We start from the raw sequence: 20,306 nt of genomic DNA, 5'->3' as shown, positions 1-20,306 counted from the left end.
AGAGGTGCCTTCTGCTCCTCCTGCCTGCTCATTCATGACCTGCCTATGGATGCTTTGTCTTGGACTTCATTCTCCTTCAGACTCAGCTCTCACCTTCTCTTTCTCTTCATATGCTCCTCAGACTACCTAACCCTTCTGAAGTCATTACTAGTCAGTCCCAGCACTTTGTCCCACATTTTCCCAATGCAATATCCCAGAACTGAGGAACCCAGAAGTCCTGCAGTCCATCCACTTTATTTGATTCTTTCTTCCTCTACATCTTCCTCATTCAGTTTTGGTTTTTTTTCCCTTGCCTTTGGAGTGAGATTTTTCTTTTTTGTGCTCCAGTGGTCTTTGGAAGAGTCACTGCAAGCTCAAGGTGTGAAACAAAGGCCACCAAATCCTTTAATAAACTTTTATAAAGTGAGAGGTACAGACTTTTCTAAATACAGGTGACTTTTACTATAGGGTACATTCTGAGGGTCATGTACGATAAGAAATTATTTAGAAAAAAGAAATATGCTCAGTTCTCAGCATAAAAAATAGGGGCAGTAAGTTCAATTGCAATGTACTTGCTTGCAAAAAATAATACTGAGAGTATTATTCTGTTTTCTAGGTCTTTTCTGGCCTCTTTCTGATAAGTATGGTGTTGCATGCCTTAGCAAGGAGCTTCTGGAGGCACGAGTGTTGCCAGATTTCTTTCAGGGCCCAGAGAACACAACAGTGGGCTGGGACCCTGAAGACTCACTGATTAACTCTGGCATAGGACTTCATTGAAAGATCAGGCTTCTTGGATTTGCTGGCTCTGATCCTTCTGACCGCTGGAGCAAATGGTCCTCTCCAGAGATTAAAATGATTTTTGAAAACTTAAAGACACCCATCAGCAAACTAACTGGAAGAATAAGCTGATCTTAGTTAGGGTAAGCAATCCATAAAATGTCAGCTCATATCCATGAAATGTTTGTAATTACAGCAGATGGCCATCAAATTGCAGCCAAAATCTAAACCAGGAGAGGCAATAACAATTCTCATCTAGCAGAGTGTAAATATAGATATCAAAGTGACAGAGGTGGTGAAAAGAATACTTTTTAAATCCATGTTGCAAATATATAAAAAATATCAACCTAAAGTCATGTCATAGGTGGCATAAATTGAAAACAGAAAGTGGAAGGGACTCAACCAATGCTGCTCAAGTGGCTGTTTGCAGAACAAGGGGGAGACTGGGCTTGCCAACCCTTCCCTTTCAGCCTTCTCTCAAGCCTCTCTACACGTACTGCTTCAGCTCCATGGAGCAACAGGAGAGGCCTTACAGCACAAAATGTTCATCAGGAAAACTGCTTTGTGTGTCAAGGCTGGCAGGGAGCTGTGCATCATGGCTGGTTGCACGGGTGCAACAGAGTTGTGCAAATATACCAGTTCAGTGGTGTGGAGGGGTCATCCCTCCTCTCAAGCCATTGTTAACCTCACCTGACCCTGGCTAAGGAGGCCTTCTTCTCTCCTGAGAAACCTGTCTTCCTCTTAGATTTTGGCCCAAGAGTGAAAATTCAACTATGTCAAAATCTTAATAAAAATGAGAGGCAGCTGGCAGTTTATTGTGATGTGGAGACTCAGATCCAGGGAAGATGCTCAGCACCAGCCTCATGAGGCATCTGGGCATCAAAACTGGAAAACTGCTGAGGCAGCATGAACCGACTGTAAGGTCTCTTTTATCACTGCAATGTCCTCCTGTCTCTAAAATAAAGCACTTGCATGTGCTATTTAGAGATACCAGGCAAACTTCTGGTCTTTCATAAATAGCTAAAAATATAAAGACCAGGATACACTTCCTATTTTACCTCTTCATGCATCAGCTTGAGATAGTGATAGTTTCTAGCTCTGGGAGTATCTTTTGTTGAGCAATTTATCCAAAAACCCAATTTGGTTTGCTAACACACCCCTCAAATGCACTCATCAGATTTTGAGGAGGTACATTCAGACAGCATTGCAAACTCTTTGCTGGTCATGATCTGTGTTGTGGATTTGCTTATGTGGATCATATAGGAAATTATTATCAGATCCACAGAAATAAAATGCAAGTAACATGCAATCAATTTCTGCTACAAATTTTAACATTTCTTGGTTGCATGGCATCGAATATGTTAAATTAATTTTTAAATATTGTGGAAAAAAAAGAGGGGTATGTGAGAATAATAGCCGTACAGTGTGATAATACTATGACACATAGTATTATATGACACATAATACTATGTGTCATATTGCAAATGAAAATTATTCTGAGTAAAATTTTACAAACTTGTTAATATGTATGGTCTGGAGTAAAAATATCTTTTCTTGGTCATTGATACTACCTAGCACGTTCCAACTGAAAATGTATTCATTACATCGTGGTAAGCTAAGTTAAATAGTCTTCAGCAGGAAAATAGGCTACTTTCAACTTTGTTCTATGTCACCAAACAACTTTATTAGAAAATTTGAAAACTTGTGGATACTAGACACATTTATGGAGAAATAGGTCAAACATATGCCTTGAAACAAGAAGCAGGAACTGCTGGTGTGAAATTCAGGAATGACTGAATCAAGTAGGTTTGATCCACCTATCAAAAGTTTTCTTTGTCTTGTTTGGCCAGCTGTAGATCACAGATAACAAACTCAGGCCTTTTTTGTAATAATCAAAAATTTATTGAGAATGTGTACAGAAAAAAAACCAACCATCAACAGAGGTATGCACTGCTCAGGGAAGAGGTTTGGGTATCTTACAGTCAATGTTGCCTTATAGTCAAAACTGTGTAATGTTTGCTAAGTTCAGTGTTTAAGAAAAGGTTTGCTTTTCCTGTTCAGACTGGTCTTTTTCAAATTGTTCTTTATGCGTCTCCAACCTAAAACAGAAAAAAAAGAGTATTTTAATGTTCTTCTAATGAAAGAAGTACCTAAGACTATGATGACATGTTGATAACATCCATACATAGTTATATTAGTTGGAAATTAAAAATGCAGCATTTAAAATACACAAAGGCAAGGGATTATTCTTGATCATGAGACTATCCATTTATCTATCTATTAAAAGAAACAGTAATGTAGAAGGTGCACTAAAATAAAGTACTAATGTGACTACTACTACTGTGACAAAATGATAAAAAAGCCAGCTTCTCTAAGATGCAGTGGGCTTAACTTCAGCTGTCCATGCTCACTGTTCGAAATTATTACTGAAATGTTTCAATTATTATTGAAATGTTCAATTATTATTGAAAATGTGTTCATTTTAAATATCTCCTTGGCCCTGTGGTCGAACCTGTTTGACATTGTCTAAGTTGTGCTGCTGTCCATCCACTGACAGTCTGTTGAATGGGATGATTTTCATGGCAGATTTCTTCATGGAGTACCACCGGTCACGCCATGTTGCCCAGATAATGCCATTGTCAAATCCAGATGGACCAGCATCTTCTGATGTGTACACACCACCTAGGAAACACCAGTTGGAGCAAAACAGTTGGTAGCTTTCTAAAATAGTTACTGTGCCCATACATTTTTCTGGTCCTGACACCTCCATGGCACCCCTGGGTGATCTAACAGACCCTGTTCACCCCCTTTCTCCCCCTATTTTGTTTCTCTCAGGATTGATTCCCCCACTTTGGAATGGAGAGCAGTAACAAATTCCTACTACTGGTGTTAACAATTATTGCAAAGAACGGACTATGCTAGCTTTGGAAAATCCAGAAGGCACAGTGTACTCTACAAACATGACTCATTTTCCTTTGTCACTGAAACGTGGTGTCCTGGATATAAGCACTCAGAAGACACCTTACCTACGTAATATTTGCCATTGAGGTGGCCAGCATGACATCTATTCATCCACCACCCAGATCCATCCTGCTCAGCACAGTTGCCTTCATAGTTATCGTTGTCATTGTCGTGGGTACTGAACCGCATGCCATTGTGGTAGGTGTAGGATTTATCACTTGCGTCATCCCCAAAATTGAATCCATCGAAGGCATCCCCGGCATCACCCCCGATGAAGTAGGCGTACGTCAGTCTGTACTTGTCCTCTTCACTCCCCACTCTGAACACAGCGTAGTCAGCAGTGCTGGGAACAGAGGGCAGGGCTGAACATGGGCATGCTGCATTCCCAGCACATGCACAAGTGAAAAATGCATCAGCGCTCAAACTGCAGAAAAGGCATTTATTGCATCCTAGCACTTCAGAACAAATTGTTTTCATGTGACTGTGAACCTCAGTTCAGTGACACACATCCAATCAACTTTTGTGCTCCAGTAAGAGACATATTTTCTGACTACCAGTCTTTAATGATGTATGAAATATCTACATTATCAACACAGACACAGATATATATATATATATATATATATATATATATATAAAATCTCCCAGGTTCATAATAGAAATAGAAATAAAAAATAAAATAACAGAACAGAACAGTGTAGACCAGACCTATAATAATCATAATAATCATGTAGTCCATAAGATATGTAAGACAAAGAAACTTGGAGAGAAGAAACAGATTCTTTCCACCTAATAAATGAGTGCTGACAGTATGTGGCCTTCTGACAGGCACATGTGCCTGGCAAAAAGCAACACCCAGTGACTGCTGTCTCAGCTGTAAGCTCAGGAACCAAAGCAGTTCCATGCACATCGTTATCTGGTCTACGAGTTCATAAATTTTAGGAGCAACCTTTTGTCAGTACAAACTGATGCAGCAGTGGGAGCAGCATGTTTTAAGCTGTCATTCTCAGAAGCATCATAAGCAAATACCTTTTTTTGCCACTCCAGTCCTCCAGCTCTATTCGTAAGGTGTATGGCAGAGTGGACTGTGTAGTTATCAAATGCATCTTTTCATTGCCCAGCCAGAACTCAGTGGTGTCATCTGGAGAGAGATGTCCAAATCCTTCCTTGTACTGAACCCAATTTTTACTGAAGTCTTCGCTCCCATCCAGTCTCTGGAGAAATAAACCAAGAACACCAAAAATAAAAACCTAAGTCAAAAAGATATGTATCATATATAGGTAAATAAAAACAGTACTCATGCAAAAAGTTTGTTTACAGCAATAATACATAAGTGACATACCCTTTGTAGTACTGTCCAGCCATTGCCATATGAGTCAATCTCACAGTAGACTAGGAATGACTGCTTGGCTCTCTGAGGCTTGATAAAGTACAGTCCACTTTTCCTTGCACCCTTATTTGCAATGTCTTGACAATCTGAAGTAAAGACATTCCAAAGACCATTTTCAATCTAGCTACAGTTCTATATTTACATTTATTTTATATTTTAACTTTTTTAGTGCAAGAAATTGAACTTATCTAAATACCATTGTTGCAAATTAAGCTACTTAGTCCACATACTTCAATATCATTGCCATAAAAACCCTACCGAGGGTTGCAGGACTTGTGTAAGGTGAAGATGAATTTAGTCTCATGTAGAGTTTAAGCAGTGTAAAACATAGTCATTGCATTGATTACTACAGCAACAAAGAAAGATAATTCTGGACCTAATGGAATAATTAATTTTTTTTCCACATGGCTTAGTAGAAATCTGATGAGTTATTTTCTCTTAGTCCCAGGTCCATGGAAACTCTAGTCATGTCCCTCGTGTTTAGCACACATTTTGGGATAATCGTATTTTGGCCAAAAACGCCAAGCAAGAACTAAGTTCCATTTGAATCCTTGCCTGCAGATCATCTTATTTGTACTGACTGGTTTTATAATGTGCAATTTTATGTATCTTTGCAGAAGTCTATGACCCATAAGATTCCAAGTAAATAATTGCTGTGATGCCAAGCAGCAGCACTCATAGCTGAATTAACCCTCCCCCATACAGGAAACATTCTGCACACCTCTTCCAGTTGTCTCATGAATTTCAGCTCGGTCCTTGCACGGCTCCTGACAGAGTGACTCAAGCTGGGCAATCTTCTGTTTCAGCTCTGTGATCCTGTTGCCGTTCATTATATGTGTGTCTGTCAACCGTCTGGACAGAGACACAAAAATGGGTAGTTGTATCTGCTGTTTGGGAATGTGTAATTCTCATTCATTTCCCTGGACACAGCCTCATGGATCTAACGTGCTGCTGCATGCACCCCTGTAAAACAGGGTGCCTCTCTCAGCACTGGTATTCAGAGATAAGGACAGGCAAAATGGGAAAGCACAGGCTTAACCTCATGCAAAACTTAACCATATGCAAAACTTGACTCTAACCAGCAAAACTCTAACCAGTAATTAATGTAATAATATAACTCTATGGAAAGTTTTACTTTGCTCTCCTATGTAAAGGATAAACTTCTCTTCAATTATGGATGTATTTGTAAAACATAAGTGCTCTAAATAAACTGCTGTAAGTGTCAGAATGCCTAAAAAATCTTTGACATAATGTCATAGAAGCGGAGATCTGTCAAAAAACATATCCTTAAGATTTAGTAAGATTAATGATGTTTTCAATTCTATTTCCAATGTCAACTTATAAAAGACTATCACTAAGTTTATAGTTACTTGTGATTTAGAACTAGGTAACTGAGCTAATTTTCACAGATGTATGCAGCCAATTTTGCTGTAGTAAATGAGTAAATGATTGCACAAACATTCCACATGCTCTGCTTTACAGCAAAAACTCATGACCTCCAAAGGTCATGAAAAAAAATTTAGGGATAGCTGGCACAGCAGGGGAAACATAAATAAAAATATTGCCAGGCTTCACGGCAATTCTTATCTTGTACTTCTTGCACAATTAACAGTTTGTCCAGATAAGCAGAGAATTCAGAATCAGATCCTCATGATCCTTCTGTGTCTTGCTAGGCAGCTACTAATGGCAGTGTGGGCAGAACTGTCCTCAAGAGCACAAAAACCTTTCTGAGAGAGGCTTTTTGGCACTTGACAAAAGAACAGAAAGAAAACAATTTGTATTGTCATTGATAAAAGAAGTGGAAGATACCTACTGTATAGTAGTTTCATGAGACAATATAGTGTTTTCATATCTGATAATTTCTTCAATTATTTTCCTGGACTTTTGAGTGAAATCATCAATTGAATCTGTAAAACAGAAAAGGTACAAAATAATTGTAGTTAGGAAAATTAAAAAAAGAAAACCACATGAATAATATTTTTCAGTTGTGTACTTATTTTTATATGCTCACTTGGTAATGTCTGCTTTTCTGAAGGATAGAGGCCTTGGATGTGTTGGATCAGATGGTCTGCTGTTACTGTGGCATTAGAAATCCGCTGCAAAAGTCTCTCCATTTCCAGCAGGTCATTATCCACAGTGGAATGGTATTTAGCAAAGAAATCTGCAATGCCACAAGTTGTTGGGCAGAAGCTACCCTAAGGAGTAAAGAGACACAGTTGGCAATGCTTCAGGGGCAAAGCAAGCAGAGCAGAATGTGTGGGCAGAGGAACTTTCAGTCACTGCTGACACAAATGATAAAGGATAAAAAAGGGCGGGCATTCACAGCAGACTTTGTATTTGAATTTTCAGAGGCACTACATGCATGCAGCAAGAAAACAGTGCATGCCATTATTGTAACATCTGGGGGATATGTGCTTTCATCCACTTCTACTAAGCATATACTGCTATCAGTAAATGACAGGTTTAAGCAAAGCACACTTAATAAGTACTGAAAACAATGATGGGGTTCAAGTGATAACACTGGTTAATAATCAGCATAGAAAAGCTTTAGTTACATTCTTAAGATAAAAGAAAATTGTTCAAGTACTTACAAATCTGTCATCCAGTATGCAGCAGTTTTCTCTGGTAGCAGTGTACTGAAGAGAAGAAAGAGGGCTGTTTTTAGTGGATTTTCTCCAAGACCACTTTGTGAGCTAGCACACAGTTTCCTAAAGGCTGTCTCTTCACTTACCGCCATGCTGCTGGAAATGAGCAGGGAGAGGAGAGACCCCAGGGGAGCCCAGCTGCACAGCCTCAGCCCCATCATGTCTGTCCCACCAGATGCACTTGTGCAGTCAGCAGCCGAGAATGTTCAACCGTCAGCAGCCGAGCGTGGCAGCAGTTTAAGGCAGCAGGCTCAAGCTGGGGGCGGGCACTGGGAGGTGGTGGGAAGAGGTGGGGTAGGGATCTGAGGTGGATTCCCAGAATTTGCACATACACTCCTCCCATTTTCAGAACCTGCTTTGCCCTTAGTCGCCTGATCTCTGCTCCAGCCAGGTCTCAGGGGAGGCAGGAAGGTGAGACTAGGCATGGAGATGCTACACCTTGTCACAAACATCATCAAACTCGCACATCGCTTCGTAATGGGGGCTGGCAGAAGTTTCACTCTAATAGCACAGGGAAAAGCCACAGTAGCAATCTGAATTATCTGCACCAACTATCAATTGCCTAACAACAAATGATATTTTGGGATTTAGTAGGCATTTCCCGCCACAGATCTCTATGTGTTTTGCAAAGAGACAACACCATTTTCCCAATTCTGTGGATGACAAAACTGAGGCAGAGAAAGGTGTGAAGTCATTGGCCCCTGGCATATCTGGAAAAGAAGTCTGTGGTATTTCTCACAGGCAATGAATGTTCCCTATCCTTCAACACAGTGAGTCCATTCCGATGACTTTGGTCAATGCTTCCTTGCTGGAGAGCTAATGTTGTTGGTATCTGCCTCATTCAATACTGCTACAAGAATGCTGACAAGCCCTGTCTTCTGCCATGGGCTTTGTTCCAGCAAATTACTTCAGTATGTCCTTTTGCATGCTCTCTGTATTGGAAGCATTAACACCTTTCCACTCATGACCTAGACCTGCTCTCTGAACTATGACTTCTGCAGAGAAAGTCTGATTTTGTGCCTATACAGCACGATGTGTGATAAGGCAGTGTTGAATGAGGCTTTTGACTCTGTTACATGTTTGACCAAATGATGAGAAGAAGGGTGAGAATGGGGCTCAGGGGTAGATCTGTTGTTACTGGGGTCGGCTTTGTGATTTCAAGCAAATGACTTTGTCTCTGTACAGCAGGATCAATGTTTCAACTTGGCTTAATAGGGATTTTAAAAATGAGAAAAAAGCATTCTGTCGGAACCAGATTATTAGAAAATTAGATATGATTATGCCCTGAAACATGGAGAGTTCCTGACCTGTATATCCTCTTTTAATCTGGTCAAATCAGATCAAACAGAAGCTCCCATCATGTTCAGAGATCCACTCACATATTGCCAGAAGGAAATGTGAGTGTTTAAGATGCTAAAAATCAATCTGATGTGACACTTAAGTGAGGCTGAAGCATTGTGCCTGGGAGAGTGAGCTTTCCATTAACTGTACTGATGACCAGTGAATTAGTTGCCAGGATGCCAAAAGTCTTTTCCAAAGGATGACTGAAGCTAAAGGTTTGTCTTTCCAAATCTGCTATTAATTACCTTCAAGAGCTATGTGCAGAATGTGCTCTTGTTGACCTTACTGATACAAATAGGACATGTTTCCACCTTTTACAGAGTTACTTCTGTTTCCTAAAGTGTGAAAATAAAGTAAATAGGACTGGGTAGAAGTCAATCTGCTGTTGTGTTTTTTACTGTTGCTTCACTGGTGCTTTAACATGGACTGAGGAAACCATGGCTGAACCTCCTTGTCACTGCTGCTCATACACCGAGCTTGCTTTGCTTCATCTTTGCAGCTCATGACACAAGGGTCCACAGGGTCCTAGAGATACCATTCCAGAGGCTGTGCACCAGCAGGATTCCCTTAGATATGACAAGAGAGCATGAGTGGGCTGCTGGTATGAACTTTGTTAAGTAACAGCTTGAACACAGACGTACACTGCAGAGTACAGATGGGCACGTACTGTTCGTGATGCAATAGGTGAACCACGTAGCACAATTCAGGTATCCCTCATCCTCTGACAGAATAAAGAACACATCTTTCCCTTTTGTCATTAGAAGTAGCACATATAGGCTTGAAACTCTATCAGAAGACTATTTGGTAGCCGAAAATGGAAAAAAACTGTCTTGTGTTCCTAGGCAAGAATTTCAGAGAAGATGACAACAGTGAACTCTGGCAGTAAAAGCCTAGTTCATCTTGAGTTAAAACCCCTAGATTTTATAGTTAAAGCATGAGAATGGCTATAATGACATAATAACAATGTATAAATAGAGTTTCAATGTTCAAGGTAAATATCTAATTGGTGGGAAAAACAAAAGGATCATTATTCTTACAAATGGGTTAGGAATAGGAAAACTGAATTTTCAGTCAGATGCTTATGTTACACAAAATTATCATATTTACATTCATGAAGGAGTCAATTTTCAACATTGCCTCAATGATTACCAAATATTTGCACACTGCAGTTATAAGTGTTGCTTAGCTGTATTTGTGGTTACAACTGTGGTACTTCTCAGCAGAAGATGTAAATATTTAAACCTCAGGAAATTTTTGTTTGCTTTACTGATTACATGGTCATGAATAATTAATCATTTCATACATTTGCTTCTTTTTCTCTTTTCTTCTGTTATTACACCTTTCATTACTTAGAAAGATCTTAGTCCTACTTTTAATTAAGTTGAAAGCAATACATATTCTTACTGGAATGACTATGTGGTATTTTTCCTCTCCCACATACCATTTTGTCTTGGTGGGTCCTGGTTGCAAAACAGCTGACCCACTTACCAAACCAGTGTGCTAGAGACCTAATTGTACCCTCAGATGTGTCCAGCCTAATTTAGCCAAGTTGATTTTCTGGTCAGTGTTTTCTTTCCAGTAAGTCTGATTGGTTTGGTAACAGATGAGGAACAATTCCTGGTAGCACAGATGGAAGGAAGAGTTCTCAAACTCAGTGTACTCTTTTCCTGCAATTTATTTTTGAGGAGAGAGTAAAAATCATTATTTGTTTGAAAGAGCTTTCTTCAACTCAATATTGATTAGTATTTTTTGTCAGCCACTGGGACACTAGCCAACACCTGCCCATCATTCATAGAAAACCTTTCCTCAGAAAAACAAACACGTTTGTGTCTGTAAATTAGTTCCTGAATATCAGAATATCCTTATGGCTGCCTTGGAAAAACATCAGCTTATACTTACTTGCCTTAAGCATCTAACCTGAGAAATCAGTCTACAACATTTTAGAAATGTTTAGTGATGAGTTTCAAGATTTCCAGTGGGCTTTTATTACTATTTAACTGAAAGTGTTCAGTGGAATTGAAATGAACTTGCATTTTTTTAGATGCTCCAGAAGATATTTTTCCTATTTAAAAATAAATTTTGAAAAATACCAAATACTAAATTATGAAAAAAAAATCCCTACAATGCTTTGCTATTTATCACCAACATGTATCACCCTGCTTGCATTACTGAACAGATTAGTGGGCAAAATCCCCTTTTCTAGGTCAATTAATAAGTGTGATAATTAGGATGAGAACTAGAGACAACTAAAAAGCTGCCTCGTAGCAAAGCTATACCAATGGTGGGTGAGAAAGCCAAGTGCACTAAAGTGAAAATGAAAAAAAGTTTTGTAACTTATCTTTCTCTTTCAATTTTCAAAATGTGGGCGAAAGGTAAATAACAACATTTTTTTCCAATTGCATAGTCCACTCTGTGCAGCACATTTCTTCCTCACCCTTCCTGAAGTGAAAATGAGTCAACAAAATCAGTTGCTGTGCAAGGGAGAGCCTTTAATTTTTTTACACTTGTGACACCAGTACAGGTACTTTGCTCAAATACTGGCTGGAAATAGTTGTTTCTTTGAAAACTGAGTTAAGAACAGTAAGAAATGCATGTACTTCGTGTCAGGCAGAACCTTTCATTTTGGAAAGAAATTATGGGATATTTTGCTGCCTCCACACTGGGAATATGCACTTTCAAGTGTATTCTTTAATACTTACAAGCCAATGTATTTTCTTAAATCAAAACATAGACGTTACAGTGATTCATGACTGTTAATATCAGCACTTTTAATAACATAAAAGATGCTTTGTTTTTTGCAAAGAATAACCAAGGGTTATTGCTTTAATACATAGTTTTTATTTTGACTTAAATATCACTACAAACAAACTTAAATAAATATGTTAAAATTAAAGGGCCAAAAATCAAGACACTTAATCATCATAATAGTTCTGAAGACACTTCATATCTATAAGTCAGATATTTGATGGTTTGAATGAGCTAGTATCTTATTTTTTAAAAATCCTATTGTGTTTCTGTTTAGTTAGTTCTGCTTGCCTAATTTGATGCATTAAAGATTTTATTTAAACTTCTTTCAAATCTTAAGGCATTAAGAGTGATCTTATGTCTGAAAAAAAGAATGTGATATAAAGGAATGGAGTCAGGATGATTCAGAAGATAACTCATTCTGTTGTTTTGTCATAACTGAGGTTTTTCTGAGTCCTGTAGTACATGATGTTATCCCTTGAAATTCTAAAAATCTCCTACAAAGCCCTAAACCATGTTCAGCAAAACATAATTTTTGAGCTTATTTAGGGATATTTGATGCAATATAGTAAATTCTCTGCCTTTACTCATCTACAGAAACCATTTTCAACTGCTGATTCACTTAGAAAAGCTTGGTATTCAGACTGTCTGCAGAAAAGAGATTGCAGTGTATACTTTACCTTGAGGGCAAGAACAGTGAACTTATTTGTTAAACAGAGAGATGCACTAATTTGTGGGTATGAGATAAGTAGTAAATTCAAATATTTGCTGAGTATTTTGTAATTAGTTGAGAGGACAGAGCCTCAATAAACTAAACAGAGTCTACTTCAATAATCAAACATATAGGCTGATATTATTAGTTTGGACAGGAATTTATTGACAATAACATTAAAGAAAATACAGCAAAAATGTAATGTATTTCACAATAAACCTCTGGACTGGGAAATACTTTGCTTGTACTTTTTAAGCAATCAGAGAAAGCCTAACTGTCAGAGAAATCCTAGAAATATAATGGAAAGTGTATTTGTTTTGGGAAAATGCACTCTGTGTTGTCCTCCCTGACTTCAAGGATTAGGCCTGAATGCCATTAATTCAGGATGATGGAAGCAGAAGAATGAATTCCACAGTTCTCTTACCCATTATCTGTGCTCCATGCTGGTGCATGAATCTGTTTACAGGAAGAGAAGCACAGGCTTATGTTTGAAACATTAATAGCACTAGCTGATTAAATGTAAATATAAGTATTTAGGGTCACTGAAGAAAAGAGAAGCTCAGATTTATCTACATGTAAACCATGAGCAGAAAAAAAAAGTATTCTTTATTCTTGTTTTAATCTGTAGTCTTTTTCTTTCTCTGGCATAAAAAATAAAGCCAGAAGATTTTTCTTTCTCTTGGTTTCTTCTCACAAATAATGAGAAGGAATTCTGGCTTATTCTTAAAAATTTAACATTAAGCAATGGGTTTCTATCACGTGACTGAGTTGTGACAGCTTTTATTGTTGACCCAAATCCCCTACATAGGTCACAAATACAGTCAAGCCTTTACTAGCACCTCCTGCCTGTGAATTCCACAGAGGCTTGTTAGTCATTGTGGTTTCTTTTGGGCCTCACCGACAACCACACAGTGCCATCTGGTGTCCTCAAAGAGCAATAAACTGTTCCTAAAATCTCTTAAATCATCTCAAAAAAATCTCAAAATTAAGACTTGACCATCACAGAGCATTGCTTCCCAAGCCTACCTGGAAAAGAACCACTATATAATTTGCCTGTGCTTTCATTCAAACAATCCTAACCTCAGGTATAAAATAATGGGCTCTGAGCTAATCATTACTGCTCAGGATGGAATGATGATGGTAATGAAAATTCAGTATATTTTAAGGAAATGATTTCTGAAATTAAGGCAATAGAGGTACTGAATAAATTACTCTCTCAGAAAAATGGATGATTTTGCTGGAATCTCAGTAAGCTTATTAAACAGTCTACTTATTTATGGATAAGTACAAATTGAGTAAGAAACACATTCGCTGGGGTGTTATTGTTAGGTTGGACATGACATACACACATGTGATTAGGGTTTAAGAAGAAAAAGATTTTTATTCTGAGTGTTTTCTAGCTTATATACTTTTAACAAAGTGTGATTTAAAGTCATTAATTATATTATAATAACGTATTATATTTATTGGTCCAAAGCAATTAGCGTTAATATAATTGGCAAAAGTTTTACAGTAATTTAATAAGGCACGTATACACATGTACTTATATATGAAATTTTGCTTACAAAAATTTTCATGTATTTTTTCTAATCTCTTTCTATGCTAACAGCCTTATCTTCTTCTTTACTATAGATATATTCAAAAATCATCAATTGTTCTTCTATTAACTCAGCATTGCTTACAAGCCAGCTGTCAAACCCCTCCATACTGGGGGAACCAACAGAATACAGGCTTTGATCCCTTTATCACTTCACTGCACCATTGCAAATAATAGAAATGATCCTAAATCCTTTCCTTGTGTTTTTGGAAGATTAGCTAATGGGTGTGTCTTAATATTAAGTATATGTTGGATATTAATTGTCTCACACAGCCATCAACATCCATAAACAAATTTGCTAAAATTGTATTTAATGTTCCATAAGGACCTTGAAATGGTTTCTGACAAAGCAAGATCCAGTCCTTCCCCCGAACCATGAGCAGTGGCTGTCAAAATCCATGCTATGAAAATACCTGAGAGAAGATAAAAGAATACAGCTAAATAATAGATTCCAAGGCAGTTTCACCAATGTACACACGTGCATGTGAATATTTATTTCTTAACATAGATAAAATGCCTGGTTCATCTGGAGAGACAGAAAGGCACAGAGGATGCTGCAGGGAGCAGGTGGCTGTTTTTGGGGCCAGGGATTGTTTTTTAGGTGAGGAAGGTGCAGACAGTGGTCAGACACAGCCACCTACTGGCCTCCGGGCCCTTGGCCTCAGCAGCCAGCTCTGCTCATGCCCATGAGTTCAGTTTTGCAGCATGAAAACGTGCCCCAACCCATTCCAGTGGAACCTTGACTTGCATCCATGGGTAATCAGTGATTCTCTTTATCAGGGACTGGCATGTATTCTGGATGGGTTCAAGCACAGTAGGCAGGACTGCAGCATATTGGTAATAATGTCCCAGCCAAGGTGAACCACACCTGAATTTCACCCCAGGATTTGAGAGGGTTGCATGACTTGCAGAGGATTAGCCACGTCTCCTGCCATGCTGCAATATGTTGGCATGTGACTGCAATGCATTCCATATCAAAACACACGTGGAAAACACTTTGAAGTTTATTTACAGAAAGCATCTGTCTTTATGTTTATACAGGTAGCCATGTATTTTGTACCAGACAGCGCTCTTTCTGATTCTTGCTTCAAAGTTGACTTTAAGGAGCTACAATAAATACATATTTAGAACAAAGCCCTCTAGAGTCGAATATGCATAAATTACCTGGTGGTTTTTCTCCCCTACTTGATTATTTGCATGTTTACTAGTTTATAGGGACTCAAAACTTGCAAATTTTCAACATAATAATGAAATTCTTTCATAGTGTGATAATAAAAATGTGTATAGGGAACCAAATTTTCTTTCTTTATGACCTCCTTGGTTCTGCTTCTTTAATAGATTAGGACAGGAATTGTTCATCACTCAGGCACTGAGAACATAAAATGGTGTTTTATAGCCCTTCTTTGCCATAGGAAAACATTGTACCTTGCTAATAAGGAACCAAATTCTGACATCACAGCAAGATTATTTCCTATCTTCTCTCAACTGCACTATTTCTAATCACAATTTGAAAATAGTCTAAGTGGAAGTCTTATAGACAATTTCCAGAAGTACTTATTTATTTTTAACATGGCTATTGTTTACATCCGTAAAACTCCCTCTCATCATCAACACGTACTTAGCATTGTCAGTGTTACACCAAACGTTTTATTTTCCATCACTCTTGCAAAGACTGCCAGTTTTATTATTGTATCATTTGCAAGATATAATTCAAACCCACTTGGAATAGAAGTGTACTTGTTAGGGAAGGCCAAGCTGTTGCTGTGTCAGAGCAGCAGGTAAGACTCCGGTTCAGGCAGAGCCCGCTGACGCCAGACACGGAGGATTGGCTCTGGAGCACCTGTACAGGATTAGCCCTCGCTGGAGATACCCAGGGACAGCCCTCCAGCTCAGACACCAGGAAATCGTTCCTCCTTATACACGAGGGAATGTTCTGGCTTGGTGACACTTTCCTCATGTCCACAGACTAGAAATTCAGTCCAGGACCCGAGAAACCCTTTATGTCAGAACAGAAACGTGCACTCTCACACAGGAAGTCTTAACTGTTTAATAAACACATTTTGTATTTAGGCGAGGAGGAAAAGATTTCGTAAGGACTCCATAACCGGACTATCTGACACGCTTCTGGCGTTACCCCGAGCCTCATGACTGGGTTTCTACTGCCGAGGCTTTCCCCGACACTCCGCCACACGCTTCGGAGTGACACGGCTGCGCTCGCCAGGGCCGCAGCTCCTCGGGGATGCGACACCCGCCACCGACCCTATCCAGCACGGGGCCAGGCACAGCCCGAGCCGGCGAGGCCCCGTTCGGACACGCCGCGGGCGGGACCCATCACTGCCCTACGGCTGACTGGCGCAATGAGTACACTATACACCGGCCCTACAGCTCCCAGAACTCTCCCTCGCGCACCCGGGATTTATAAACTTTCTCCCGCCCCTTTTCCCAATCGCCTCCGCAGGCCCCAGCTCCTCCCCAGCCTTGTGTCGGGCAGCCTCAGCCGGGGCGGTGCCCGTGCTCCCGCTGTCCCCACGATGAGCTGCGCCGCGCTGCTGGCGCTGCGGGGCCCGCGGCTCCTGGGGGCCGCCGCCCGCCCGCCCCGCTGGAGCCGCCGGCGCAGCGCGGGCTGCGAGCCCCGGCGGGCGCCGCGGTGCGCATCGGCTGCGCCTCGGGCTTCTGGGGGGACACGGCGGTCGCAGGTGGGCGGTGGGGCGGCAGCGGCTGCTCGGGGGGCGGCCGGGGAGACCCGGCGGGGCGGCGGGGACCGGGCCAGCCCGGCGGACGGCGGCCCCAGCTCCATAGAGAGCCCCGTTGCGCAAGCGGCCGGGCCGGGGCCGCCGCCGCACGCCCGGGCGGGGCCGGCTCCGGGGCTAGGGGTGGGCACCGGGGTGCCCCGAGCTGATGGTGCCTTCTTGCCTGCCCCGGCAGTGCCGCAGCTGCTGTACGGAGGGAAGCTGGATTTCCTCGTCTTCGATTACCTCTCTGAGATCACCATGTCGCTGCTGACGGCCGCCAAGGCCCGCTCTCCCGTAAGTAGCGCCGGTGTCCGGCCCCAGCGTGCTGGGCTCGGCGGGGCGGGTGCGCTCCGGTACTTTGCGACCTCCCGAGCTCTCCTTCAGCGCAAATCGCGCCCGAAACCTGTTTAATACATACCTGGTTACGGGGACACGGTTTCTTAAGTATACTTTTTACTCGCATGTATTTATTTGCATCTGTTCAGTTTCATCTGGTGAAAGTGTTCGTGTAGTTTCCTATCGCGTTACCCAAACGATGGTATTATTAGCGAGAAAGTTGTTCTTCCTTGTTTTGTGTGTTAACCAAGGAGAGGGGTTGGGTTGACCTACCCGTAAGAAACTGTTACAGCTCTTTATTATTTTAGGTTTTAGGTTACACTCCGGATTTTGTCTCCACTGCTGTGGCTCCCTATATAAACGATATTCACAGGAAAGGTATGTTACTCCTTGTAAGAGTTTGTGTGTTATTTCAGTACACCTGCTTAGGAAAGCAGGCTGACAGAGTTGAGGCTGTTCAGTGTCGAGGGGAGAAGGCTCTGGGAAGATCTTATAGCACCTTGCAGTACCTAAAGGGGGCTTGCAAGAGAGCATCAGTCTGTGAATGATAGATTGCTTTACAGATCTTTTTTAAAACGTGAGAGCTAGATGTTTTCAAGGTATTTTAAGTTTTTCAAAATTCCCACATAGTTCTACAGTGTGGTTACATAGTTCTACAGTATGATTTTCCACTGGTTTTTTTTTTGTTTACATTAGTAAAGCTTCACGGTGTCTATTACTGTTCCTGTTGGAGGTGTTTGATGGTGTCTGCCTCATTATGTGTGTCTTTCTGGTCACTTTCTCCTTCCATTCATAAAGGATAGATGAGAAGTATCTATAGCAGTTATTTTTCTCTAAACAATTTTGTACTGGCTTTTTCTGATCCTTTCACAGGTTAAATGTGGTTTTCTTTTAATGTGGTTTTCGTATTTTGCTTGACTGAATGTTTGTTACCTTGCTAAGGTGATACCTTGCTTGTGCTCCAGCATACTTTTTAAAGTACAGGTGATTGATTATTGATGCTGCTGAACTTTATTTGCCTTTTTTTTTCTATTAGGTGTTCGTATCATCAGTAATGCTGGTGGAATTAATCCACTTGCTTGTGCAGCTGCCCTTCAGGAGGTGGCAAAGAAAGCAGATGTTGATTTGAAAATAGCTGTTGTTGCTGGAGATGATCTGATGAGTGAGGTATTTCACTTTGTTTTAAGCCTTAGTAGCTCAAGTCTGTATAGCATGAAGGTGGCATTTACTGTTCTGCAGGAACCTTGTGTGTCTCTATGCAGTAGTCTTCTGCTATCAGAAACATTGTTCTTAATTATCTTTTAGGTGTTTTTTAGTGCATAAATATAATTCTTAGCACGTCTGCTGTTTGGTATATATTGGGGGTGAATTTTATAAGGTTCTGCATCTTCTGTTTAGCTTTTTGAAGCAAAATGTGAATCTGCTATAAGGTCTGCCTGCTCTTCAGGAGAAGCTATTACATGCTGTTATTTACTGCTTCTGTCTAAACTAGGTAATCATGCTGGTTAATTCTGAGTGTGGTGTAGCTACCACACAGTCAAATGTTTATCCCTTCTAGCTTTTTTAGTGGTTTACAGGCATTTCCTGATGGTACTCTGTTTATAGATAGTTGGTTTTCTGGTTTTAAGTAATTCGTTTACAGCCTGTAAGGTAATGTTAAGGGAGAGGATTGAAGTTTAAATATAAAAAAAAAAAGATTAAATACATGGGATTTTTTTTTACTTAGAGAATTATACTTTAGCTATGAAATCTGCAAAAAAATGTTGGCCATACCTGAAAAGCTACTGGGAAAAGAGTTTGTACACAATAGTAGTTAAGAGAGGAGAGGTTTGCACTGTGGTTAAATCTCTGCCTGTAACTTGGAAAATTATTTATCTGCGTAGGATCTGTTACCCCTTGCATACTCTTGAATGTGGAAGATCATCAAGTAAGATCCTTTATTTGCAAGTTATGTGTGGTGCTTGGAGTTCCTTTTAAGAAACTTCTGCCGCCCTGCTGAAATGACTGTCTGTGGGCCAGAATTTCATTACTGGTACAACAGTGGTTGTTATTTGAGCTTGTTATGGACATGTCTGATCTGAAATGCATTGTTTTCTGTGCGGTTGCCAGTACATAACCTACAGAAACAAAAAGACACAGCTTTTATGGTCTACAGACAACTTCTACTGTTGATACATGAAACATGGTAAATGTTACTTGTGGTTTGGAGTATTTCAATCATTTAGAATACCAGATTAGTTCAGAGTGGAAGTTTGGCTTTTTTCCCCCCATACTAGAGATCCCACCTGTAAATTAGTACTTACAGTTTGTGTGGATGTTGTGTCTATGCATTCACTGTCCCCTCAATCCACTGGTTTGCCAAGCTAATGCCTAATTCATGGTCAAAACCACACCCTCCCCTTGCCCCTTCTTTTCTGGAAAAACAGTTTATTCTAAGTACCCTATGAAGCTGCAGGATTAATCTTGTTCTCTGGCCATGACACCATTGCAGATGTGGCAGATACATTTCTGTTTGCAGGGTTTGATTTATTTAGTCCTACAGCAATTAAAGGCCGTTTAAAGGCCAGGAAATACCCCAGTTTGTTGCTGTTGGTCATATATAAATGAACATTACATTTTTTAAAGACTAACTTAATTTTCTGCATGCTGGAAAAGTTGTGGTTAAAAGTGTATCTAAGGCTTTTAGCCATTCAACTGATTGGTATTGTTAATAGTTTTAATAATTATACTTGGCTTAGAGTTGCTATGTGGTGGATCTGTTGTTTGATACTAAATGAGAGGCTTACAGTAGAAACTTCAAAATATTCATAGTTTGTGTGTTCTGCTTATTTTCTAACAGAAAGAGAACTTAAAAGGAGCTGGTATCACCGATTTAGAGAGTGGCAGACAATTTCCAGAGAATATTCACAGCATGAATGTGTATCTTGGGTGAGTTATTTTAGCAAGGTGTATTTATTATGAACAACTAATTTTAACACACTGAATGCAGGAATTTGTTTTGCTTTGCAGTTAGAACCACTTAATAGATGAGGTTCGCCTTTGAATTATTCAGGCAACCTGAAAAAAATTTGTTTGTAACTTGTAAGTAAGT

General features: G+C 40.0%; 2 protein-coding genes across 2 annotated transcripts in view; one reads left to right on the top strand and one right to left on the bottom strand.

Moving 5' to 3' along the window:
- Positions 1 to 3,238: 3,238 nt before the first annotated feature.
- FGG (fibrinogen gamma chain) lies at positions 3,239 to 7,913 on the bottom strand. Its single transcript, XM_030948331.1, has 9 exons — positions 7,839 to 7,913; positions 7,699 to 7,743; positions 7,119 to 7,302; positions 6,921 to 7,014; positions 5,829 to 5,959; positions 5,060 to 5,193; positions 4,747 to 4,931; positions 3,783 to 4,060; positions 3,239 to 3,438 (listed from the first exon to the last, which is right to left on the bottom strand). The coding sequence occupies exons 1-9, from the start codon at positions 7,911 to 7,913 to the stop codon at positions 3,239 to 3,241; spliced, it is 1,326 nt and encodes a 441-aa protein (XP_030804191.1).
- Positions 7,914 to 16,291: 8,378 nt separating this feature from the next.
- Positions 16,292 to 20,306, top strand: part of LOC115903686 — a 57,757-nt gene continuing 53,742 nt past the window's right edge. The window contains exons 1-6 of the mRNA XM_030948329.1: positions 16,292 to 16,501; positions 16,606 to 16,843; positions 17,073 to 17,173; positions 17,524 to 17,593; positions 18,252 to 18,382; positions 20,055 to 20,143. Coding sequence (XP_030804189.1) covers positions 16,292 to 16,501; positions 16,606 to 16,843; positions 17,073 to 17,173; positions 17,524 to 17,593; positions 18,252 to 18,382; positions 20,055 to 20,143 — 839 coding nt within the window. The remainder of the gene's footprint in view (positions 16,502 to 16,605; positions 16,844 to 17,072; positions 17,174 to 17,523; positions 17,594 to 18,251; positions 18,383 to 20,054; positions 20,144 to 20,306) is intronic.

This window comes from Camarhynchus parvulus, chromosome 4 (assembly GCF_901933205.1).
Source record: "Camarhynchus parvulus chromosome 4, STF_HiC, whole genome shotgun sequence".
In the NCBI taxonomy this organism is placed as follows: domain Eukaryota; kingdom Metazoa; phylum Chordata; class Aves; order Passeriformes; family Thraupidae; genus Camarhynchus; species Camarhynchus parvulus.
The sequence above is the reverse complement of the archived record's forward strand: the minus strand, read 5'-3'. Positions and strand labels throughout refer to the sequence as shown.